We start from the raw sequence: 25,260 nt of genomic DNA on the forward strand, positions 1-25,260 counted from the left end.
TTTTAATCTCCCTAAGCAGAGCTATAAGCCAGCTCAGTCAGGGAAAATGGTTTAATTGACCAAAATGCCCTTTCAGATGCACATACCAAGTAGCCCATGATGTTAACCCTTCCCAGAGCTGAGCGAATGCAACATAAGCACCCAGAGTCAGTTGGCCATGGTGCAACTGGGTTCACCCTGGGGACAAGGGCGGAGGAAACAGCTTGGCTATGCTAGAAAGCCATTGCTAAAGTGCATACACATCTGTGCCTAGATGTGCATGTGCATCCCTTCCACTCTTCCTTCTCCTCACATCACTTGGTGTACAAGTACGAGACACCTGCTGGTATTCCAAGCACATGAAGAGGACAGTTCTCATTAAGCCTGTGTCAGCACCACAGACTGAAATGGCTTGTTTGTACTCACACGGTCTGCTGATAGCACAGAGCACAGGCGGATGGGCAGCCATCTCACAGCACTGCAAAAGCCTGGTCTGTCCCTTTGCACAACAGTGGATGAGGCCACTGCAGGATGAATTGGAAATATCAAGGCCAAGCTGCTGCTGCTTTGAAATTTTTTGCTTGCGTCCCAGTCTCCCGTATTTACCACAGAAGAGGCAGTACTTCAAAGGCACTCAAATAATCACTTTTTGGTGCATTCCACCAGCATCGTTAGGCAAATGTCCATAAATACCCTTCTTGCATATCTTGTCTCACTGAGATTATCCTTGTCTCCTTGGCAACTGTCAGATGATGTATAGTGCTAGCAGGGATTAGCCCCAGTGAGCCTTATAACCCTTGTGTAAAGTCCTGCTCTATGAAGAGACCTGGCCAAACGCTTTCCTGTTAATGTTAAAATGTTGCCCTAAACAACGTTAAATCCAAGAACCTTTCAGTAAACCTGAGTGAGGATGGAAACTAATATGGAGCTTTTTATGTGGCAGTGTTTGCCTTGCCCTCCAAACAAGTAAGTTTGAGACGTGTGGATATACTTGGCATTTCACAGCTTGACAAGTAAAGCTGTATTTTGAATCAGTACTTAAGAGAAGGCTTGTGCTGAAAACTCGGACTCTTAATACCTTTATCTCCTTTGTCCCTTGGAGGCAGTAGGGATCACACTGGGAAATTCCAAATCCCTGCAAGAGCTTAACAAATTTATGCTACACTTTAACCTATTAATTTCTGAAAACCAGCCTGGATTCAGGTCAACCTTGAAATCCACATGCAGACTCTGACATCATTTGTACTGAGGTTTACTGCCTCTGAGCAAGCAGCTATGGGCTGCACCCTCATGCCCCACTCCTCAAGCAAACATGACCAAAGCATCAAGTTGAGGAGGTACAGCCCCAACACCAAAAGCTTTCTGGAACTGAGGTGTTTCTCTGCTTCATACCATGTTTAGGCCTGGTGAGAAGGAAGCTGTTTGTCCCTTGACACCCCATTTGGCCTGTCTGGGCACCCACAGCAGGCATTTGCCAAGCATGGCACTAGCATCACACAGATGTGAGCTGTCCCCACATAGGAAATATAGCTTGTGCCAGTGCAGGGAGCTGAGCAGCACTGTACTTACTATGCATGAGTGCTAATGGTTGGAGGATCTAAATGATAATAAACAGCTTGTGGTGCACAAGTGACACTCAAACTACTTGTTCCCTTCTTGACTCTATTCAAGTCTTTATAATGTCCCAGCTTGGTGAGATCTGCTCTAATTCAACAGGGCAAAAAACCCCATAATCTTTGAGCAAATGAAGAGAGGCTAAAAGCAGCACCAGCCTTTGCAGCAAAACCAAACCCAGGCACTACAGCAGAAATGAAAGTGTTTCTGTAATTAAGCAAATAAATCTCTGGCACAGCACTGTGTCTATGTATGAATTCAATAATGTGCCATGGCTGATATCTATTGGACTAATTAACCAGAGAGATCAGAGACAATGGGGGGGGAGGGGAAAGGTCTCCATGATTGTTCCATGAGGTAGTCACAGAACAGCCAAGCCAAGCAGTAATGGAGAAGCCAGCATAGGCAGGGTAGTGACAGGCAAAAGAAAATCAAGGTTTTGGCACAAGCTGGTTAGTAATGATGCAACATTACTGACCTGTCTGCTCCCCAGCCCTCTGCCAAATCTGGAGCACACTTCATTCCATGCAGGACAGGAGCAGGAAAAGGGGTCAGTGGTTAAAGGCAGGTGATTTTTAGCACAGATAGGATAAAAGTCTTCTTAAGTTACATGCTGATGTATAAGCAGAAGTTTTAAGTGACACCATTTTAGACAGTCCTGCACACCACAAATGCTCAATAGATTTAGTATTGCCACCACAGGCTTGTGCACATACAGAATTCATCTACAGTAGTAAGAGGAATAAAAACTGCTGTAAAATGAATACCATGATCTCTGCCACTAATCATTATTCTTGCGATTGGAGGAAGGGAAAGTTAACCATTTATATCCAGCAATGCCAGGGAAGATCCCAGTTTAAAATCCTACTGTAGCAGCATAAGAACTGGAGTGGTAATCAACCCATGCTCAAGTGAAGGATAATCCACACGCTCATGTGAGGCTAAGTGATAAAAAACACAACAGGAAAGCAATGAAAGTTGCCACAGTTGAAGTATGAGCACACTCAAACAGGGCTTTCACAAGGAAGCACTCTCCAACAAACCAGTCAGGGAGACTTTGAGGCTGTAGAACAGCTGCTGCCATATCACTTCTGTGGAGTTCTACTCGGTGTATGTTAGCTGTTACCTAGTTAGGCCCAGAAAGCACATGCACAAGGTACAGGACACTCCTGGCTACTGACATTTCCTTGAAAGCACCAGAGCCAAAACCAGCATTTTTCCCATCCCCTCCCCTTTCTCCCAAATGGCATCTCTAGGCCTTTACGTTCTCTGCCCCTCCAAGACAATCACTGAGGGTTCAACAGGGAATTTTGGTGAAGAAAGGAAGGATGCTCCCTTTTCTCTGGTCATGACTGCTTTATATAAGGTTTCTACTTTGTTCCAGGCAAAGCCTCAGCCATCAAATCCTCAGCCACCAGGGAAAATGCATCTTTTCTCAGCATCAAACACATCGGACAGGCTGCTAACTCTCACAGCATCTGTCAGTACAGTGTTTCCCAGTGTGAGATCTTGTGCAGTGCTTACAGGTCTCCACATCCCACTGTTGCTTTGCAGGCAGCCTCATAGCTTGGTTGCAAAGAAACCTGGGTTGCAGATAGCCCACCAGTCCCCACCTCTGCTGGGACCTGCTCCCTGCTCCAGCCCAGGCTCACTGCAAGCTTGCTGTGCCTGCATGGAGTCAGTTGTCAGAGAACAACGGCAGCCAAAAAACCTACAACTTGAATGATTTTTATCCCTCTAAGCAGCACCTCAGACCGTGAGGGAAAGGGCTTTCCATTCTGTGACACCTGACCCACATTTTCAAACCCTTGGCTATAGGTGCAAATCTAAGTATAGCTTGTGTGTGCCAAATTTGCTGCCCACTGCCAAGCACAGCCTGCGTCTGCTCTCAGTGAACTCCAGTTCACATGCAGTTACTCTAACACCGCTGCTGGAATGTTGTTACAGAGGTTTTCCTTCTGATAGCACTGCACTGCTGCTCCACCAGAAAAACAACTGAATACATGAAGGGTTTGTGCCTGAAGTGACTTCCCGCATGCATGAGCATCCATGCTTTACCTTAAGTGATATTCACAGATACACCAAAGCCTGAAACTTACACAGAGGGGCTCTTTCCAGTCCCTGGTAATGATTCCCCTGTATGTGTATGATTTGGCAGAGCACAGTATATTATATACACCATCCTACAATATGTGCTGCACCCACCTTGTTTTTCAGCTAAGTTTGCTGCTCTCCGCATCTACTTGCTTTATTTTTTCCTATTGCCAAGACAGCTTTCTGTAGGACTTAAAGTACCAAAATGCCAGCGAGTTTGCCAAAAGCTGTTAAATAAATTCATGCAAGAACTTTCTGAAAGCTGGACTGTAGGAGGACAAGGCTCCAAGGAGAGATCCATATTCTCATTTCCAGACCCTCCCATCATCCAGAGACTCTGGTCATGACAACACCCATGCAGTTGCTTCAGGGGAGTGCTTCACATGCCAAGCTGGTACGTGCATAAGACAATCTGTCCACTTAATACTCAACAGCTTCCCGTGAGCTAGGTTACAGGTGGTGTTTGGAAACTTATCCTCAACTTTGAATATACCTGCTGGGGCTTAATTTAGCAGCTCTGTTTCATGCTAGAAGTTACTATTGCATATTTGCCACCATATACTGCTGTTAAGTGCAGACTGCTCTGAAGGCCAAGCCCCTGCCCTGAGGATCTATGAGTTAAGGACCTAATCCCCTTAGTGCTTACATCTGTGGCACTGCACAAAAGGTAAACAAGTACTTCTGTGCTCAGGCATCTGCTGCACTGAGTCATAGGCTAAACCTTAGTGGAAACAGAGCAAAGCTGGGCTGAGGGGAGACAAGCATTCGTGTACTTACTACATATGGTAATATACAAAGTGTAGATCTGTATTTGAATTTAGCAGATCAGGGTGCTCAGGTATTATTACTAGCACATTGTAATTATCTTTTGTCAGCAATCACCAAGAGCAAGGTCTGCCTTGTGCTCCAAGTCTGCTCCAAAGACCTTATGCTATAAACAGAACTTTTTATGCTGCCAACAAGGGAGAACAATTCAGGAATAGCTGGAGGCTGCTGAAGAACAGGAAGAACTATTGCTAAGTTAAACAGTATCTGTAGAAGCTTTTTGCCTGAAGGTGTCCAGCACAGTTCAGATCAAATATTGCTCACAAAGAAATATGTTTAAGTAAAATGTACCTAACAGCTCCAGAAAAATCCTTCAAGAAGGTAGATTCGGATCTTTTTATTTAAGCACTGTGTTTGTCACGTACTGCCAGGTGGGGTTTGTGAGTGCTGTGGGGTTTTTTCCCCACAACTTCATGATGAACTTGCTCATTTTGATGGCACTTGCTTTAAATGGATGACCATAGTGCACCTATCAGTGATAAAAACATTTAGTGAAGAGAAAGCTTTAATGGAATAATTTGAAGCTGCAGCTCCCACCCTGGGCAGCATTCACTGTAGGGTTTAGGTTCCCTTATGTTCTACAGAAAGGAGCCACAAGTTCTAAAGAGAAATAAGCTTTCTGCACAGAACATCTTCTATCTTGCTTCTGTCAAGCCAAACACCAAAAAAGAGAAAGAGACTTCTTAGCTCTTCGTCCTCTGGTTTTGAGCCAAATTCACTGAGTTGTGAAAGAAGTGAACAAACATCAGTGCTGTGTTTAAGAAACAACCTGATGGAAGTTACTGGGAGTCAGACTTGGCAGGGACTTAAAAGCTAATAAAACATCTCCCGGGTCAGTCTACCATAAAGTTTATGTATATACCTACATTTTAGGATTTCTCTCTTCCTATCTTGAAGGCTTACTGAGAGAGATTAATATATTTTAAGCCAGTTCCACAAATTTTGCACCATCTAAGGCAAATGGCATCCTAGGATGCATTAGAAAGGGTGTGGTTAGTAGGGCAAGAGGGGTTCTCCTCCCCCTCTACTCTGCCTTGGTGAGGCCGCATCTGGAATATTGCATCCAGTTCTGGGCCCCTCAGTTCAAGAAGGACAGGGAATTGCTTGAAAAAGTCCAGCGCAGAGCCACAAAGATGATGAAGGGAGTGGAACACTTCCCTTATGAGGAGAGGCTGAGGGAGCTGGGTCTCTTTAGCTTGGAGGAGACTGAGGGGTGACCTCATCAGTGTTTACAAATATGTAAAGGGTGGGTGTCAGGATGATGGAGCTAGGCTTTTTTCAGTGATATCCAGTGGTAGGACAAGGGGCAATGGGTGTAAACTGGAGCATAGGAGGTTCCACGTTAACATCAGGAAGAACTTCTTTACTGTAAGGGTGACAGAGCACTGGAACAGGTTGCCCAGGGAGGTTGTGGAGTCTCATACGTTGGAGATATTCAAGGCCTGCCTGGACAAGTTCCTGTGTGATGTACTCTAGGTTACCCTGCTCTTGCAGGGGGGTTGGACTAGATGATCTTTTGAGGTCCCTTCCAACCCTTGGGATTCTGTGATTCTGTGATCTTTTTTGGCATCCACTCATTTCACAAGTATGGGAACAGACACCAGTATTTTTACACAGTCAGATACGTAAGTGCAAGTTTGAGCGTTAGGTCACACTGGAAAGCTTTTGGTTTGTGTATTGCTACTATTAAATCCTAAAAGAGAATATCCTGAGCTAACAGGGCGTATAGATGGAGATTTCAAAAGCAGCTAGGGCTCCTACCCTGCCAATACATATTAGCTATCCCCAGTAGAAATCAGTTCATTTTCTTTGAAATAAAGGAGATTGAGTGCTTAAAGCCAGAGTAAGAGACTGCAAGAAGCTTAATTATTGTCTCTTGCTTCCAGGCACAGACATTTGAGTCTGAACACCTCCAGGGTTGAAGTCTTAGACTAAAACAACTTCATGAAAAAATAAATTCAAGGATAGAGATTGACTGTCCTGACTTGTGTCTTCCAGGGGAAGACAGCAAAGACTCAGAGCAGGAGGGGGTGTTACATTTCTCTTTGCCAGCACCACCATAAGCTTTTGCTTCTTTTTGCAGGAGGTTTTAATGGGCAGGTTAAGTCTTCATGTTTCCAGTTCAGCTACTTCTGACCTAGTCAGGCATTTTGTATTTCATCAGGCTATCACCTGACCCACATGTGGAGCTCACTAGGAATTTACTGGAAGAAATATCCTTTATCCTTTAGCTCAAGTAGAAAAGTCAAACTGAGCTCAGAAACTCTGGATTAAAAACCCACATCAAAGGTAACTTGGACAAAATGCTCTATCAAGATAAAATGTGCTTTTTGTCAGGGAAAAATAACTTATTCATGGAAATTAAGCATTAGAAATGCATTAGAAGTTATCTAAGAGAACAGACTGCTGAACTTACTGATGCAAAACACAGCCCCATCCAGCTTGCAAAGTGTATGGGTTCTGCTAGGCCAAGGCAAAACTTCAGAAACTGCAGTCTCACATAGGAGAGGTTGGGGGGGAAGTGGCAACGGGCAACAAACTTTTTAACCTGAAGGTCCCAGGCCCCTTGCAACACACTGGACCCACGCTGCACTCCACTGACATTAATGCAGTGGTTCCTCTCGGCTCCACTTAGCACCACCACACTTGATTATTTAAGCCACAAGCCTTTCCAGTTCCATTTACAGATAGGTAACTAAAGTGCGGAGGAACAACTGCTTCATTCAAGGTCATGTGCAGCATCTACACAGAGCTAGAAGAGTCTGCTAGTGTTACATTTTATTTCCCCATTCTTTCTCAACAACCATGAGCCAAATCCCTACTAACAATCCCCATACTCAGCTCCATTCAGAGCCCTTAAGACACCAGCCCTGAGAGCCACTGTGCAAATCTGTCTCATTTCTCACTCTTCTTCTGCAAGCAGAATTTGCATACAGAGAGCAAGAGCCACTGGGTGCACTACTTAGCATCGCATGTCCTCCAGGCACACTTTGTCCTCTGAGTTATCTCCAGTGCTAATTTATTGCAGCATTCAAAGCAGCAAGCCTCCGGCAGTCCCTCCCACAGGAAGCAGGCTGACTCATTTTTCCATACACTGTATTTTCCTCTCCACAAGAGCCAAATGCTTAGGTCAAGAATAAATCACAAAATAAGGGAGGCTCATGCTTGAGCACCTCCTAAAACATGTGCATAACCCACGTCCACCTGTGAAGCCATTTCTTTCATGCAAACAATGAACCTGGAGACATTACATCCAGCAACAGATGCCCCCATATGGCACACAATTGCCTTTTCTTCTGCTCTAAACAGCAGCTCCTAAGCCTGTAAAATGATTTAGCCTAAACTAATGGCTTTTGGCCTGAGCCAAACAGTTATCTGAGCACCTACTGAAAAACAAGATGAAGACCACCATTTTGCATTCACTCTCCTAACCTCTTTGCAAAAGCATTCAGGTATTTGCCTTGAAAACTGGTTCTCATATATCAGCTAGCCTTATAGGAAGGGGAAAATAGAACAATTACATTGCCAGGAAGACTCCTGACTATCTGCTTTCTGCACTATCTGCTCTGACTCTTTCATGCCTTGTTTCATTGGCACTGCAAAAGTTCACCATCTCCATTAAAACAAATTTTCAAGGATATTTGGAAATAAAAAGTAACATGGCTGAGTATTAAAAGCAGTCACCTTCAGCAGCACTTCCAGCCCACCAGCCATGGAAACATGGGAAGCAACCAAAGTCAGCTGGTGCAAGAACTTCACCCCCAAAACAGGAAATGCAGCTTCAGGCTGAGCAGGTTCAAGCTGTGTGGATTTCTCCACCAAGGAGCTAAACATCTTCACTCTAACTCTTCACCTCAATAGGCAGGTGCAAGCCCAGCCATAGACAGAATGAAAATCAGGTGTTCCCTGGTCTCTCTTATTATAGCCAGCTCCCTCACTAACCTCTGCCTCTCAGATGTGAGACATCTGAGCTGATGTGGCATCAATTCATTACCGTCCACAAGGGCCCACTGCATGACAGGGGTGTGTGAAGAGAAAACTACTCACATTCTTGGCTTGTTTTATTTTAAAGAGCAGGTAAGTAGGAGTGAGGTCACAAGGACATGCGAAGCATTTCCTACTTGTGCTACAGATGGGCAGGGGGAACAGATCTGCAGCAATGAATCTGCACTTTCACACAAACACTGAAGCATCATGTTGCCAAAATGACTGTGAGGTAGTGCAGATCTTAGCATAAGATGCCACTGCTGTCCTTTGTCTCACAGAGGCCTCTCAGAATAAGTTTAATGCTACAGCCACGAGACTTTTCCCATCAGTAGTGTGTCCCAAACCTGATGCTTATAAAAGAGTAATTCCAGCACCTTTCTCCATTACTCAGATTCCTTGCTTTGGCAATTAAGGATCCTCATCCTTTAGATCTTTGGTTTCCTTTTTTTTCTTGACAGGCCTACTTTGTGCTAAAGGAAATGTTCATTTGTTTTCTCTTTTGTCCACCTGCCATGTTGTCAGTACAGGACCCTGCTAACCAGTTCATTCAGCTTGTTCTCTACAATGTCAGCCTGTTTCCCACTGGAGGGAAGGCTCATCAGCCTGAACAGCTCTAACAAAGGAGGTCAGGCAGCATGCTACAAAATCCAGGCCTTCTGTCTAAGCAGATATGGATTTATTGGATCCTCTGAATAAGAAGAGAGAAGGAATAACCAGGAGGAGACCTGCAGGGGTATAAATATCATTGCAGGTGGCTGACTGTGAACGTGGGTGGTACAAAGGCACCAAACACCAGATATGGTTTGCCTGAATTGCACTGAAAAAGGTGATGGAGACATGGAGACAGTGTGCTCACAGTTCCATACAGGTGTATGACTTGATGCCAGGCCCTAGTGAGGACGCCTCAGGCTGGATGCTGCATGTCCCTAACACGGCCACGTCGCAGATCTTACCTAAACCAAGCAGCAGTCAGCTGAGAAGCACAAGAAGAGAACTAGGGAGTGGCCTGACAGGAGCTGTGTCAGGTTGCAGAGATGGTTCCTGAGCAGAAGGAAACCTGTGTTAAGAAGTAAATCTTAGCTGCAAAAGCTGAGCAGATATAGTCACTCTGGCTACTGGTATTTAATCCACCTGCCAGTCTGCTTACAGTTACTGGATACGTATATATTACATAGCACTATCCTAGCACTCCTGCAGTCTTAAAAATCCTCTTTGTTGTCACTAAAAGTATTCCACGGGATCAATGTTCATGGTCTCTGGTGGATATTTACAACCAAAATACCTTGGAAGTGGTGCAACTTTCCTGAATTCTCATTTTCCCCACAACTCCTCTAGGCAGTGATCCCCTCTCACACCAGGAGCAGGCTGTTACAGACTTTGTGTAGTTAAATTTCCTCACACCGAGGCACTAGCAGAGCAAGGGATGAGACAAGGAGAGGAGGATTCAGCCCCACCACATCATTTGGCAGAGATGGTGCAGGGCTGCTGGTCTCTGAGAGGCCACTGTCTGACACAATAAATTCCACCCCTCACCTTGGTGCAATGTGTGTTTAAGAACTGTCATTAAAATACACACTCACTGCACACCCTTCACTGACAACATCAACTACAAAAGCATCTCCTCACACCAAAATGAAAGTGGCATTGTCACAACACAGCAAGGGCAGGTGATTTACATGCTCAGTACAGCTCCATCCTCGTCCCCTCATCACTTTAGAACAGAATCCTCATTATTAATCCTGTCCTTGGCAATGGCCAGGCCAAACATTTTCCAATCACTGTTTCTACTTCTGATTCCTCTAATGGTAAATGAAGCCATTCAAATGTGACTAGTGGCAAGCGCCACTCTTCACAGAATCACAGGATTGTTCAGGTTGGAAGGGACCTCTGGAGATCATCTAGTCCAGCCCCGCTTCATAAGTACTTCCCTGGATAGACTAATGCTTTCAGTTACAATTAAAAGCTTTGGTAAGAAAAAGCTCTCAAAGATTCTCAAACTGGGCAACCTCCAGGTATGCAAGATATAAATGGTTGCTTATGGTGCCAGCGTGCCAAGGGCTAGAAAACAGCCACGGCCTCATCACTTTCCTGGCATGGGTCAGCTATCCTAGGCTTCCCACCACTGCCAGTGGGTGCTGGGGTGCCATGGCACAGCAGCAGTCCCCATCCTCCGGGCTTCACTCAGCAGCCAGGTTAATGTATGTTCAAAATGTGTCATTCTAAAGCAATGTGTTTGTAGTTTCCTCCTTTGCTTGTGTTTCAGTAGCCAAATACATTTTCCTCTCAAAGAAGAGCTGGGAATCCAGGAACCTGAAGCCAAAGGAGGCAGCGATTACTGGTGTGAAGTGTTAATGGGAACAGGGGAGTCCCTTGAACTCAGCTATTAGCAAATTAATAAAAGGGGTAGCACACTCTCCTGAGTGTAACAAATTTAGCACTAATTAGGACTTCTCTTTCGTAGCTATTTTAGGCAAGAAAATCTTCAATATCCTTTGTTAAATTTGAATCATCGTGTTTGTAGAAGTAAATCCTATGGAAACATTGGTTTCTTCACCCAGCTACAGTCTATTAAATTTTTTCCATTCTCCTTTCTGACATGACTTAGCTGGATGTTTCATATGCAGTTAGCCTTATTTAGCAAACCTTCCCCCAAAAGAGGGTTTTCTTTTGAATGAGGCTAACCTACAGGCTATTAATTTCTCACAGCCTGTCCCAAACATTTCAAAGATCCCCTCTTCACAGGAGTGTCAGAGCTCTAATTTAATTACATTTATTGATTTGATTGATTCTAAGATTATCTTTCTTCATAGTGTTTTATGTCTGAAGCCTCTTTTACTTTGCTTCTTAATTTGATTTGCAAAACCTGATTAAGCTTTACTTTTTTGGCAAGTCTATGATTTATTTATGCCCATATATTCCAGATGTTAAAATGGAGTGATTATAACTGGAAAGCCATATTTTTCTGCCAAATATCTACACAATTTTGTGTCTTTTAACACTTCAGAATTAATCACGAGAGAAATTTAATCAGGTTTGCAATGAACATGAACCTTTACTTAAAGCAGAAGCCAAAATGTCTTCCTGCTCTTCCTTTCTTCTTGCACTGCCCAAATCTCATCTAAACCTTGCCTGAAGCCCAGAAAACAAAACTCACAGTTGATTGAATATATGTAATTGTGAATTGATGTCTATGCTTTTGCAGATCTGTTTCAAACTCTGCCTGGTGGCTGTGCTGGCTAATTTGCCTATAACCAGGAAATTAATTCTTAACTACAGAGCAAAGCTGTGATGCTGGGCAATACATGTCTGCCTTTCTGGAAAGGATATTACTTCTCTTGAGGAAAATAATGCATCACTAAATCATTGACAGAACCACAAAAGATTTTAGCTTTTGATGTTCAGGAGAACACTGATGGGGAAGAGAAAGCCCTACTGTTTGCATAATGAGAGGGGAGCCAAACTGGCTGAGGCAGAAGAAACTCGCTTCAATTCAAGAAAAGCCATATCTTATTTGAGCAGTAAAGGGAAAATGTAGATAGAAGATTACATCTTCTGATGACACTAAGTAAAAGAGCACATTAGAAGCAATCAGCAGTGAGTTCATGGCATAAAACAGACATGTACACATGCACACGTGTACAGCAGTGTGGAGAACCCAAGTAGATACCATATGAAAATATGCCATATGAAAATATGCCATAAAACCTGACAAATATTGGACACTATCAAGGTGGCTTTCCATAAAATAATGCAAACTGATGTTAAAATCTAGACTTTATAATCAATTAGAAAGGGTAGTTTGACAGCAGTATTAACCTCTCAAACAAATGTAGCATGAAAAGGGGGTTTCCATCAGTTCAGAAGACTGTCTCATGTCTATGAAAAATCAAACCTTTACAAAAGCTAGACTAAACTTAACAGCCATTTCCCCATCTAGAAGAATTGGACAAAGACTTTTCCTTGTTCTCCTATGGAGGGAAACACTTGATATACAGTCATTTCTGTTTACTTCCATTAAATGGCTGGTCAGAGAGTATTCTGCACTGCATGAGGCTAAAGAACTTATTAGTTTTACTTTTCTCTATAGCATGAGATAGGATGTGAATGGTGCATGCTGAGATGACACTAATATCCTACCTGCTTTAGGCCCTGAATGCTAACAAGTTAGTTCTTTCTTCCCTTCATGTGGGCTATAACTGTGGGAATAAGATGTGTGAGCATGTAAGCTAAGCAGCAAGTAGATAAATTCCAGATGGTGATTTAAAGCTGGTGAATACAAGCCTTACAGTCCTGCAAGCAGTGTAGTACCGGAAAGGACCTTTGAGGTCAATTCATTTCCCTTCTGTCATAGGCAGCCCTCTGGAAGAAACTGCATGATAAAGTGGTCCAGCTCCATCACAGAATTAATTTTTGCCACTATTTCTCCTACTGTAATGGTGCAGGAGAAGGAATCCTACTTCAGCTCCTTGGAAACATAGAAATCTTCCTATTCCCAGCCTTAACATACTCTTACGCAGTTTATTCACATCATTTTCTATGCCAAAATTGTGCTTCTGCTTAAATAGAGCTTTTCCCTTCTGTGTGCTTCTACATGATGTATTTATAGGGAGACCTCTCTCAGCATTCATTGCATGAGATAAAACAAGCCATCCTGTTTTAGTCTCCTCTCATATAACAGAATTTCCACTATCTGGATCACCCTTGCAGCCCATTCCATCACCTGCTCCAGTCTGAGCATGGGGACCAGAACTAGCAACAGCAGCTATATATTGTCTTAGCAGGAATTTTTACAATGCCATTAATACTCCCTCATTTCTTACTGCTATATTGTACATTTACACTATCTGTACATAGAATTGTTCATGCATATAAATTATACAGTTAACTATCAAATATTGGTGCATCACCTCAGCTGGTACCACTTCTGCTCCTTGGGAGTATGGTCAGCATCTTGCAGACAAAATCCCTTGGTGCTTTTCATCTGGTGCTTCTTCATCCTTGACAGCTCCTGCAGAGTATTTCAGCATGAAGATGTTTCAGCAGTCTTTACAAAAGCAAGTGAATCATTCAAAATAAGCACAATCCATCTATCTTCCTTAGTGTCACTAATTAATAGCTGCTCAGGAGGCTTTGAAATCTATAGCTGCTTAAAGGGAGAAAAATAACCATCCCTGTCCTATAGTGCTGCGCCATCATGATATTTTGTGTACTCTGCCTCTGCTAGGAAGCTTTGTTAAATAAATGAGGTGAAGGTGATATGCAACAGCCTCTAATATGAAGCTTTAAAGAAAGGGAAAAGGGCAGTTATGATAATCCAGGATAAGAAGGGAACCTAAAAACCAACTGGTAGACAAGATTATTTCTTATTTTTTAAAGACATTTTTCATGCCAGAAGCCAGGGGTGAGAACCTGCCTGATTTCTGTGGCTGTGATTGCCCTTGCAGCAAGCGATGTTGGGGCAGCCACAGTTTCCTCTGCTTGATGGAGCTGGAACAGTCTTTTACCTCTTGCTTTTGATTTGGAGTATTCTGCAGAGTGTGCAAAATAAGGAACTGTTTTCAACAGGGGGTAGTGTTGCCTTTGAGGGCAGCTCAGGCTGGGTCTGTGTCCTCATTCCTCAGGTCACAAACTGCTGGAGCAAAGTCACTGCACCCTTTGGTGGAGCTGCCAACATGGGCTCCCTGTCAGCCAGAGCACCAAATTGGTCGATGAGAAAACGAACATGAGCCAGGAGTGTGCACTTACAGCCCAGAAAGCAACCGTATCCTGGGCTGCATCAAAGAAGCGTGACAAGAGGTTAAAGGAGGTGATCCTACCCCTCTACTCTGCTTTTGTGAGACCTCACCTGGAGCATTGTGTGCAGTTCTGGTGTCCTCAACATAAAAAGGACATGGAACTGTTGGAACAGTGGATTATCAGGGGCTGGAGCACCTCCCGTATGGAGACAGGCTGAGAAAGTTGGGGCTGTTCAGCCTGGAGAAGGGGCTATAAGGATGCTGGTGAGGGACTCTTCATTAGGGACTGTAGTGACAAAACAACGGGTAATGGGTTAAAACTTAAACAGGGGAGGTTTCGATTGGATATAATGAAGAAATTCTTTACTGTAAGGGTGGTGAGGCACTGGAATGGGTTGCCCAGGGAAGCTGTGAATGCTCCATCCCTGGCAGTGTTCAAGGCCAGGCTTGACAGAGCCTTGGGTGCCATGGTTTAGTGTGAGGTGTCCCTGCCCATGGCAGGGGGGTTGGAACTGGATGATCTTAAGGTCCTTTCCAACCCGAACTATTCTATGATTTTAAATCAGATCATGGCCCACATTTGCCAGACATAAGGATGTACTCCCAAACCTGCCCACAGCAGCTGACCCCAATGCAGGTTTTCTCCTGTCTCCACCCCTCCCTCCTGTCTCATCTCCTTGTCCAAGGCACTGTGGCCACTGATGGCCTTGCCATTGGACATACTGCTCTGTCTGTGCCACGAGCATGCCACCCCTTGAGGGGGATCAGTTCACTTCCAGCTAACCTGCCAAAAGGGGAGGTGTGTGCCTAGAGTGTAATGGAACCTGACAGAGGCTAATTAAATAGGAAACCATCCATTTGTGTTGTTTCCTTAGGGATTTGTCATAAAAACCTTATGTTCTCTTACAAGCCTAAACAAGTGTGTTCACCATGCAAAAATCAGCTATAAAGCTGTCTGGAGAGTAATCAATGTGTCTAAGATGTCATTTATAGGGGCTGTCTGCAGCTTGGATCCTGAAGGTAGGAATGGCCTCAAACTGTCCTCAAACCACCCTGCACAAATGGGGCATTCCTCCCTCGAAATGGGAAAGAGGACCAAGCCCTCTGCAATTGATCCTGCCCTGACAGTCATGTGGAGTGGATCCTTCTCCGTCTGGCCATGATGGGAGCCAGAAATCAGAGGCAAAGAGCACTTGTTATTTTAGAGCTGTGCCAGAGATGTTCAGAGGTTTAGAAGGATAAACCTATTAGCTGTGTTTGCTGGGGGCATGAGGATTGGCTCCCCTCACCTTTGCCAGTGGCCCGGTCTCCTTCTCAACCCCAAGTAGGCTATGTTTGAGGAAAACTGAATTTTCTGTAGGACAAAGGAGTCATGCTCTATTGCAATGGAATAAAGTTATGGGCTGTGTCCCCTTGGCTGCCCCAAGAGAAAAATCCACATAGCTGCTCTCTTCAGCATCTGTCCAGGATGAGCTTTTCCCTCACCCCAACTGTGCAGGCTTCAGTTTCTGCCAAAACTGGGGCTCATGGAGAAGTCATATCAGGGCAGATCTTTCAATGGGCTGGAGGAGGTAACTTCTTTCTATGGGACAACCCCCTGGGTAACACCATCTGGTGTCTCCTTGCAGGCGTCGGAGGTGGAGCGGCAGCTCTCCCTGCAGGTCCACACGCTCCGGGAGGACTTTCGGGAGAAGAACTCCTCCAGCAGTCAGCACATCGTGCGGCTTGAAAGCCTCCAAGCCGAGGTGAGTGACCTGAACTCCATCTCATCCCTTCAAAAGGTGTTTTAACTTGTGGAGAGAACCCTTCTGAACTGAGGGAACAAACCCTACCTGTTGGAGCAAAGAGAAGGGTGGTAGCTGTAGGGAAAAGGACTCCCGCAGTGAGAACTTCTGCTGCAACCCAGGCTGGGGTGATCAGAAGGATCTTCCAGGAGATAAACCATGGCCGTGCTCCTGCAGAGCTGCTGCTCAGTGCAGATTAAACTCCAGGGTATGGTGGGAAAGGAAGGGCTGCAAGGGTTTTTCTTTCTTCTGTTTCTCGTGCTTGCAGAGAAAAGAGCAGTCCTCTCCTGCCTCCAGCCCATGCACACGGGAAAGCAAGGAGCTCCCAGCTGCTTTAGCCCTGGGACATTAGCAGGAATGATATTTCCTTCCTTCCTCTTCTATTCCCTGACAGGGGTCACTGAGACTCACGTAGGCAGGAACTAGATGGTCAGAAGATGTCTAACTCTACCACTTGACCACTGCTTTTATTTATAAGCTGTCTGGAAAAGCTTTTCCTAAAATTTCTCAATTTCTTCTTTTCTCCTCCTCCTTCCTGCTCCCTGCTGGTCCCTCACCTTTTCCTCCCCTCCCCTTGGTGTGGAGCAGCAGGTCCTTGAAGTAAGTATGGAGGCTCAGAAAGGGGCTGCCCGCGTGTGCATCGCTGTTACCATGCATGCCTGTCACTGCGCATGCCTCACCTTGCCTTGTTCCATCTCTTGCTTTCCAAATGCCTTTCCCCCTGTGCCCTTCCTATGCCTTATGCCTATGGCAGAGCAATGTTTTTTCTGTTACATGGGCATTCACAGGATGTTCATTACTGGTTTGGATACCAAATATGAACTCTCAGTACAATCACTGTATTATATCTCTTATTTTTCTTGAACCCCTTTGCTCCAACCCACACAACTCATAATGGTGGTGGGAAGAGACATGTCAGAAACCATTAGTCACTTAAGAGCAGCTTTCTAATACCTACAGCAGCCTTTACCCTGCAGAAATAGCAAGTCCACACATTTTGCTAATATTCCCTCATGCAGCCAAATCTTCCCAGCAAACTGGAAAGCAGCAGAGACAGAAGGTCCCAAAGAGGCCTTCCACAGGGAAGTTGCTGAATTCGTCTATGGTTCATTAATTAAAAGGAGGCCACAGGGAATATTTAGAGCTATACTGGACTAGTAAATAGCATACCCAGTCCCCAGAGGTCCTGTGCATGCTGGAAAAGGCTCCTCTTTCTTGGTTAAACAAGAAGTGACCTTGGCTAGTGCTGATTCATCCTGTGCACTGTTCCCAGCTAACTGAATCACAGAGGTTTTGCTTGGCACACTGTCCCTCACCACCTGAAATCACTGCCCTTGACAATTAAAAGAAATGAACCAATTTTATAGGCAACTGATCACTATGAGGCTAAAAATAAGCATGGCATAGAAAGGAGTCTTCACAAGCAAAAAGACAGAAAAGTCCCTGGTGAGGACTTAGTGAACATGCAGCTATTCAGTAAAGCATATGGGTAGTGCTGTGGCACAGCCCTGTGGGGCTCCCATACAGGAGAAAATGCCACCATGCTCAGTCAGGGACCAGCCAGGAAAAGTAACTAGTTTTGCCCAGTCTTGCAAGTTTTAAGGCACAAGGGGTGGGGAGTGATGGTCTCCACTTAATGTGTTTGGTCATTTCTGCCTGTCATTTCCCACACACAGATACAGTTTCTTTCATACAGGTACAGAATACACATGCGCATTCTTCTGCTTTTTGCTGTTTCATTTCTGTGTTGGGAAGCTGATTTTGCACCTCTCTGCTCCCTGCAAAGTGCAGGGTCTGACACCACCTCTTTCCTTCACAGATCAAGATGCTGACGGACAGAAAGCGGGAGCTGGAGCATCGCCTTAGTGCCATGATGGAGGAGAATGACCTGCTCCAGGGAACTGTGGAGGAGCTGCAGGACCGAATTCTCATCCTGGAAAGACAAAGCCATGACAAGGACCTGCAGGTGAGGAGACAGCCATGGGACAGGGAAGAGGGGGGAAGTGGAGTAAGAGATACGTTTTAGGGGAAAACTAACCAGGAAAATAATCAGGAACTAGGAGACAAAACAGTCAGAAGAATAAAATGGCTCATGTAAGCATGGCAGCAAGCAAGGTCCTGGGTGTTAGGGTCTGTCCCACGGGGACAGATAACAGGAGCCACAATGGAGCATCTTGACAGCAGAGCAGCTTAGGAGGGAGATTGGAGCAAACAAGTGGGTCAGCGTGTGGGGGAAATGAGGGCAGTAACTGCCCTCATAGCTCTCACTGCTCAGATGGTTTCCCAACAAGCCCCGTGGTGCTCACGGCTGTGTCACTAAACATCACTCCCTAGAGAACAACTGGCACCTCTGTGACTTCAGACATCTTAGGAGAGAGCAAGAGCTTTCCATTTCTTTTCTAGGGGTTGACAACCACTAGATCCCAGCTCTTCAAACAGCCCTGAATCGTTTTGTCCCTTTCTCATATATATATTTGTATTTATATATACATATAGACTTTTTAAACCACATCTGTATTACTTTTCTTTTTGAATTCACTTCCTGCTGTGTTATTTTCAGCAATTTTTTTTACCTGAGTCTCAACTTCTTCACAACACTCCTCATTTTAATTCTGATTAACCTGGTATTTTTATCTTTCAGGATATTCTGGAGCCTAAATGATGTCTAATGACATTTGGAGATTATTAAGCTCCAATAAAGAGCAGTATCAGCCAAGAGTACATTCCTCCTGGCTGGAAATCCTCTTCTGACACTCATTCCTCCCTCAGCTCTTTTACAGACCAGGAGATTCATCCAGCCTATATCATCTCCACCAATATCTTTTCTTTTTTCCTTACTTCCTTAACAAATTCCATGATTTTCTTTGCAAGCTGCACCAAAGCCAGCTGGAGCTCCAGGAGGTGCGCCTGTCCTACCGGCAGCTGCAGGGCAAGGTAGAAGAGCTCAGTGAGGAGAGAAGTCTCCAAAACTTCAATACAACCAGCACATCCCTGCTGTCTGAGATAGAGCAGAGCATGGAGGCAGAGGAGCTGGAACAAGAACGAGAACAGGTATTTGCCCTCGTACCCCTGGGAAACCCTGAGGTCCTGTGTGACCAGCCCCAGAGAGAAAGGGAGTTTAATGCATTTGGTCTGGATATAGAGCTGAACCAAGAACCAGACAATTCGGGTTATGGTCTCAGCTCTGGTATCATCATCTTTTCCACCATTTGAAAGTAAACCTCTGCCTCTATTTGAAAACCAGCATAGCAAGCTATAGAAGTATTTGTGAGGTTTGGCAATCCTCACTTCATTATGGAGCAGGATCTCCATGGTCTTGATGTCCCAGGCTAACACCAGGCTCTCTTGTTCCAGCTGAGGCTGCAGCTCTGGGAAGCATATTGCCAAGTGCGGTATCTTTGCTCCCATCTCAGAGGAAATGACAGTGCAGACTCAGCAGTCTCTACAGACTCCTCCATGGATGAGTCTTCAGAAACATCATCAGCCAAAGATGTTCCAGCCGGCAGCCTACGGGCAGCGCTCAGCGAGCTGAAAAGACTGATACAAAATGTGCTGGATGGGGCAGACTCCACGGTAAGTTGGTGGCACAGAGAGACCTTGGCTTGTGCATGTCCCCTTGCCCAGGTGACAGAGCTTGCTGCAGGTTTCCTCTGGGAAGACACAAGGGAGCGAAACTGAAACTCTACCAAAGTCACATCCATGTTTTCTTCTTCCTTGTTTAGTCCCCCTCATCCCAAACCTCTATTGAAATAATGCAACTGCCTTTTTTAAAGTGAAACCTGAGCAAGAGATTTCTCTCCCGCTCTCAGAGCTCTCGGCGAAGCGACGATGATACCTTAGAGGAGCAGATCAGGAGAACAAGCGAGGACTCACGAGCCCTGAGGGAATTAATGGAGGGAGAACGAGGGAAACTGAGGCAGAGTTTGGAGGAACTGCAGCGACTGCACAGCCAGGTTAGCAATTCGCACACTTTACATGTAGCCCTGTAACACTAGTGTTCAGCCTCCAAGATATACCTTCCATAAAAGAGATCAACATGATAAATAACCCAGGAGAATTTAGGACAAAGAGGGAGACTATTAAACCCTGTGCCAAAACTTTACGTGCTGCTCTGCTGTGTATGGAGCAGGTTTGCCTCCTCCACAGCAGCATCACAAACCCTCATAAATACACACAGAGAATCTTGATCATGGCCAGCCTGGCACCAGGCAGCACCCCAGGGCCAACAGGAACCAGCTAAGGCTAACAACAGCAGTGACTGATCCAGTCCCAAAGCCAACACCACACTCAAAGCACAGAATCACACTGCATCTGCACTGGATGCAGCACTGCCTGTGTCTGAGGTCCTATGCCAAAAGCAGCAAATGGAGACAGGTACCCATGGAGAAGCTCTGCAAAACCTGTCTCTCAGGGACAAATCTCCAAACGCTGGAGGGGATCCAGAGACCACAGCAGCAGCAGCCTTAAGCACAGCTGCTTCTGCAGCACTAACTGCACTGGAGGAGGGAATGGGGTTAAGACCCTTGCCTGGTCTTGCCAGTGGAGCTGCACTGCCCTTTTACCATGCTTCTTTGGGGAAGAAAAAAGGAAACACATCCCTGTTGAGGAAGTCAGCACAACCTGGGGTCCGACAGCCTTGTGTAGGGCTACGGGAGCTCCCACCATGGAGCACCATTAACTACCCCTGCAGTGATGGCTGCATGTCTATGAGGATGGAAATGGTCTTGGTGACAAAGCAGCTGATTAGAGGCAGACTGCAGTGAGGGAGCAGCCCTGCCACCTTCTTCTTCCATCCACCACAAGAGACACCTTTGAGAGTCCAAACTTCTGTCCTCAGTGAGCCATGAGCCCAGACATTCCTGCAGTGGTGTTGCCATAGTCCTGTGCACCTTGTCCTTAAACACATCTGAGATGGAGGAGACATCACTGCAATGTAGCTATGCTAACAGAGGCTGTTAGAGGCTTATTCACAGGGCCTGAATGATCATCTGTACACTAGCCTGCTTGTCTGGATATAGCACCTCCTTACACATGGGGCTTCTATAAGTCACCAGGAGGGAGCAGCACGTGGTTGTTCTTTGCTGTGTCTAATCTTCCCAAACTCCCCATCCAGGAAGGACCAAAGAATCTGCCCTGGATCACAAGTCTGGACCCCCATTTCTGGTTTTAGGCATCCCTGACTACAGAGCTTTAAATATTTAGGGAACAAACGGAAGACCGCAGCTCTGCTTTCTCTTCACACTTCTCTGTTATATGGAGAAAGATGAGGCATAACTACAAATGCACCAGACTTTGCTCTCAGAGAAGCACTCCAGCTTCATGCAACAAGTATATCTCCTGCAGCTTTTGCCCATAGCCCAAGCCTCACTTTTGCTGAAGGTTAATAATTATTCTGACCTCCCATAAAGGCAATGTTGTCTTCAGTTCAGTACTAAAGAACATCAATGCACATGGAAATCTGGTCCACCTGAGGCAGCAGTTCTTTGCTGTCTCCACATCCCTCTGCACTGTCACTGGTGTTGATACAACAAAAGGAGAACTCCTCCTAAATGGCTTTTGGAACCTTGTAGCACCACACACATTCATTGCTCCTGCCTGAGAGCAAGGTGAGCTGGTGGAGCGAAGAATCACTTCTGTCTGTGTCATCCCATTCTTACCCAAAAGAGACAAAACCAGTTAAGACCCCAAACCTTGTGCCAAACACAATGGTTTGGGCCTCTTGATCCACTGTCCCCTGGGATCAGTAGAAATGCTCAGCAAATAGCTCCCACCACCACTCTCCATCACATCATTGCTCTGAGGTGCACCCTGTGCTGCACTGCAGGAGGGCACAGCTTGGGCAGTGCACCTCGATTCCCCTGCAGCCCCAGCTCACAGCGGGCAGCCTCTGCACACAGACAGGGTGCTTCTACACCCGTCTCCCCAGCCATGCAGTGCCAACAGCAGATCCTCCCACGCCGCTGATGTGATGAGTCCTTTCTGACTGTCTGCCCTCTATTTAAAGATTTCTTTGAGGATCCAAGCACTACTGAGCTGCATTTAGAGAAAGGAGGTGGGTCAAATGCTGGAAGGGTTTCCAGGTGGTGGAGTAGTGTAACAGAGCATGTGTGCCCTAGACAAAGAAATTAAATGTGTATGAAATATTGCAAAGCTGTGCTAATGTAATCCTTGCATGATTTCACACCCTATTAACTCCCTCTGCACAGGACCAAAGCAATAGATCATTTCACAGACTATTTAAGACTCTGCACATATTTTAAAGTCTAATTAAAATTGTAAGATGTGCCAGTAACACCTTCCATGGCGTGAAAGGGAATTTTCACATCCTTTGTCTTCAGCTTCATACTACTTCAAGAGACACAAGGGCCCCCTCAAAAAATATTTGCTGCTAAATGATGTTTGCAATACTTTAACTCTGGAAAGATCGGAATACAACAGGCAGAGTCAGAGGATGCTTGGACAAGACAAACTGCTTGGCTAGGGGCAATATTTCAGCTCTGATGCCATAGTGACAGCAGTTGCAGGTTGTTCCTGCTCTGCATAGCTGCACAGCTTTCAGTGCTGTTGCTGCATGTTACTGAGGCTATCCTGGTGACCCATTTTGCTCAGACCAGCACTGCCAGCATCCTCTTGTGAGCTGGCACATTGCATGGGGGGTTGCACCAGCACTAACAGCGCTCTCCCAACAGACACAGCTTCTACAAGCAGGGAAGCTCAGTGTCCAGATGAGTCCATGTGGCCCTTTCCCCTCCCACTCTTGGTGAATTTGAGCAACCCTGCATTTGATGCCCTCCCTCTACCCACAGGTCACACTACTGAGTGTAGAAATGACAACACTGAAGGAGGAACGGGACCGGCTACGAGGTGCTGCTGAAGACAAGGAGACAAGTGAACGGCTCCTGCAGGCCATCAGGGATCGAGATGAGGCCATTGCCAAGTAAGTGGTACAAACAGCAGTTATGGGGTGCCTTAGCAGATCCCTCCAGGTGGGTTTCTCTCACCCTCCGTGAATTTCAGTAACTGTTACAAAGGGATGGAGCGAGTGTTGGCTTTACTGGCATTGGGAAATGCTGCTGGGAGCTTGGGAGGAGGGGAGGAGATGCCAATTTCCAAAGCTGCCCCTTTAGGAGGCAGCTGTGAACCACGTTTTAGCCATCCCTAGTACTGGTCTCAGTCACAGCAAGGAGGAGAGGACTTCAGAGAACCAAATAGAAGCACCTTATTTGTCATATTTTTTTTCTTTTGCTCTTCCAGACATAGCACCCTGCTTTCCTGCTCATCCCCCTTACAGCCCTGCTTGGGCTTCTTCCCTAAACCATTTCTCCAGTCACTTGCTCTCCTTCCCTGTTCCAGGGCCTGTTTTTCATCTCCAGTCCTTTAATTCCCTTTTTCTCCTTTCAGAATTCTCCCACTGTTTATTTTCCCCATCCTCCTTGTAAACCTGTGCAGTTTTGCTACCCCATATCCCAACTTTGCGCTGGGGCTCGCCACAGTGCCCTAAGCACTCTTTTCCCTGAGGAGAGGGGCAGAAACAGTCATCCCTTTGTGCTCTATACAGAAAGGATACATGTGATAACCTCTTCAATAAGCAGATGGGCCAGGACACCACCAGTCCCATCTCCTTATGGGAATGCCAAATAAGCCCTTATGAAGAATAGGAACACAAAAAGCATTGCACCCCTGAGGATGTGGGAGCTAAATTAGCATGCACAGTCCCTTCGTCTTTAAAGTGACCCGATCATCCGTGCTGCTCTCAACTGTGTAGCTGGCTGTGAAATTCCCATTGCTATCCTCTGTAACACCTCCATCTGTTGGCAAAAATCAGGAGCATCCCAGCTGCACTGCCGGGTGCAGAGAGGTGGTTCTGACATTTCCAGTGCGTGTGGGTTGCTGGTGCTGCTGTGGCTATGGCAACGCTCTGCCGCCGCAATAAAACCCTCCGTAATATCCAAGCAGGGATAGGGAGCTTCACAACAAAAGGCTATTTAGGGTGCTCAAAGCCACAGCTGGAGTGGAAGGGTCCAGCTTCTCCATGGGGTTAATGACCCGGCTGGGACAGAGCACTGATATTTACAGCTGACTGTCCTGAGTTATGGGAGCCCAGAGAAAGGGGGATGTGACAAGTGTGCATGGGTGGGTAGCAGGTGATTAACAAGCAGAAAGTGGCTGCATGTGGAAGCAAACAAGAGCATCTCATTCCTAGAAGTGAAAGCATCCTTCCACAGACTGAGCAGGCTCGTGATACACTTCCCATCTCACACCCCAAGGGTTAAGGCACTTTTGTTGAAGCCTTCCTCCTCTCCAAAACAGAAGCTCTAACTCTGAACAGAAATCAAGGCACTGAGGCAGACATCTGGCATGGAAAATTTTTAGCTTGAAACTGAAATTGGGCAACACAGGAAGCAACAGGAAAATAGGATCCCATAATGGGAGGTGTTCAGCAACCAGTACCTGGAAAATACACACGAATTTCCAAATTGGTCTTCTGCAGGGGGCACAGGGGAGCTATTAGGAGGTGATGAATTAGCTGCAGTTATTAAGATGCTATTACTTCTCCTGAAAATGTTTGTAAGGAAAGATGGTTCCCAGAATGTCATGTTATGGTTTGCCATCACACAGCAGTGAATTGAAAGCTTAAGGTTTGTGCTCACCTGTGCGCTCCCAGCATGGTCAGCAGCATTTCCCGGCTTTGGAAATTGCTTCTTCCTAGAGGACAATTCCTTTCCACTAACCAGTAGCAGCTGAAACATCTCCGTCACTGGGCACTCAGGACATTTTGGACAACCTGGGTAATGGCATCACATGCCCAGTGGCCACCAAATGCCTGGAAAGAAACACAGCAGCAGTGTTCCCAAGGGCCAGCACAACCCCATTAAAACTGTGAGGTTTCGTTAAAACATAACATTTAATTCAAACAGTTCCAACAGTTTGACATTCTTACAAAGCCTGTGTATGATCTACTTGCTTCCTTCATTTCTTCCTTTCTTTGGTCCCAGTCCCAACTGAAAGCAGAGTTGTTCTCTTTGAGGGGTTTTGTTTGTTTCATATTGTGACTTATTGATCGAGTGATCAGACAATAGCTCCTTTGGTTTCTAGCATGTGCCATTTCTTTTTCTATGAACAAGTAAATAGAAGAAAAGGAAATAAGTATTTATATGTAAATTATTCTATCTCATTTTAGAGCTCTATTTTTAATGGCAGATCCAGGCACATTATCTTACCTTATGCAGCAGTGTATCTGA

General features: G+C 45.6%; 1 protein-coding gene and 1 long non-coding RNA gene across 2 annotated transcripts in view; one reads left to right on the forward strand and one right to left on the reverse strand.

Moving 5' to 3' along the window:
* BICDL1 (BICD family like cargo adaptor 1) overlaps positions 1 to 25,260 on the forward strand; it is a 48,873-nt gene that overhangs the window by 14,958 nt on the left and 8,655 nt on the right. Inside the window, exons 3-8 of the mRNA XM_031047876.2 lie at positions 15,863 to 15,979; positions 17,838 to 17,984; positions 18,890 to 19,069; positions 19,373 to 19,591; positions 19,828 to 19,971; positions 22,825 to 22,955. Of these exons, the coding sequence (XP_030903736.2) occupies positions 15,863 to 15,979; positions 17,838 to 17,984; positions 18,890 to 19,069; positions 19,373 to 19,591; positions 19,828 to 19,971; positions 22,825 to 22,955 (938 nt within the window). The remainder of the gene's footprint in view (positions 1 to 15,862; positions 15,980 to 17,837; positions 17,985 to 18,889; positions 19,070 to 19,372; positions 19,592 to 19,827; positions 19,972 to 22,824; positions 22,956 to 25,260) is intronic.
* Positions 13,429 to 25,123, reverse strand: LOC115946301 (uncharacterized). The gene is made up of 3 exons (XR_004080402.2): positions 24,960 to 25,123; positions 24,670 to 24,842; positions 13,429 to 13,507 (listed from the first exon to the last, which is right to left on the reverse strand). It is a non-coding gene; the product is annotated as an uncharacterized lncRNA (long non-coding RNA).

Source organism: Melopsittacus undulatus, chromosome 12 (genome assembly GCF_012275295.1).
Source record: "Melopsittacus undulatus isolate bMelUnd1 chromosome 12, bMelUnd1.mat.Z, whole genome shotgun sequence".
Taxonomy (NCBI): domain Eukaryota; kingdom Metazoa; phylum Chordata; class Aves; order Psittaciformes; family Psittaculidae; genus Melopsittacus; species Melopsittacus undulatus.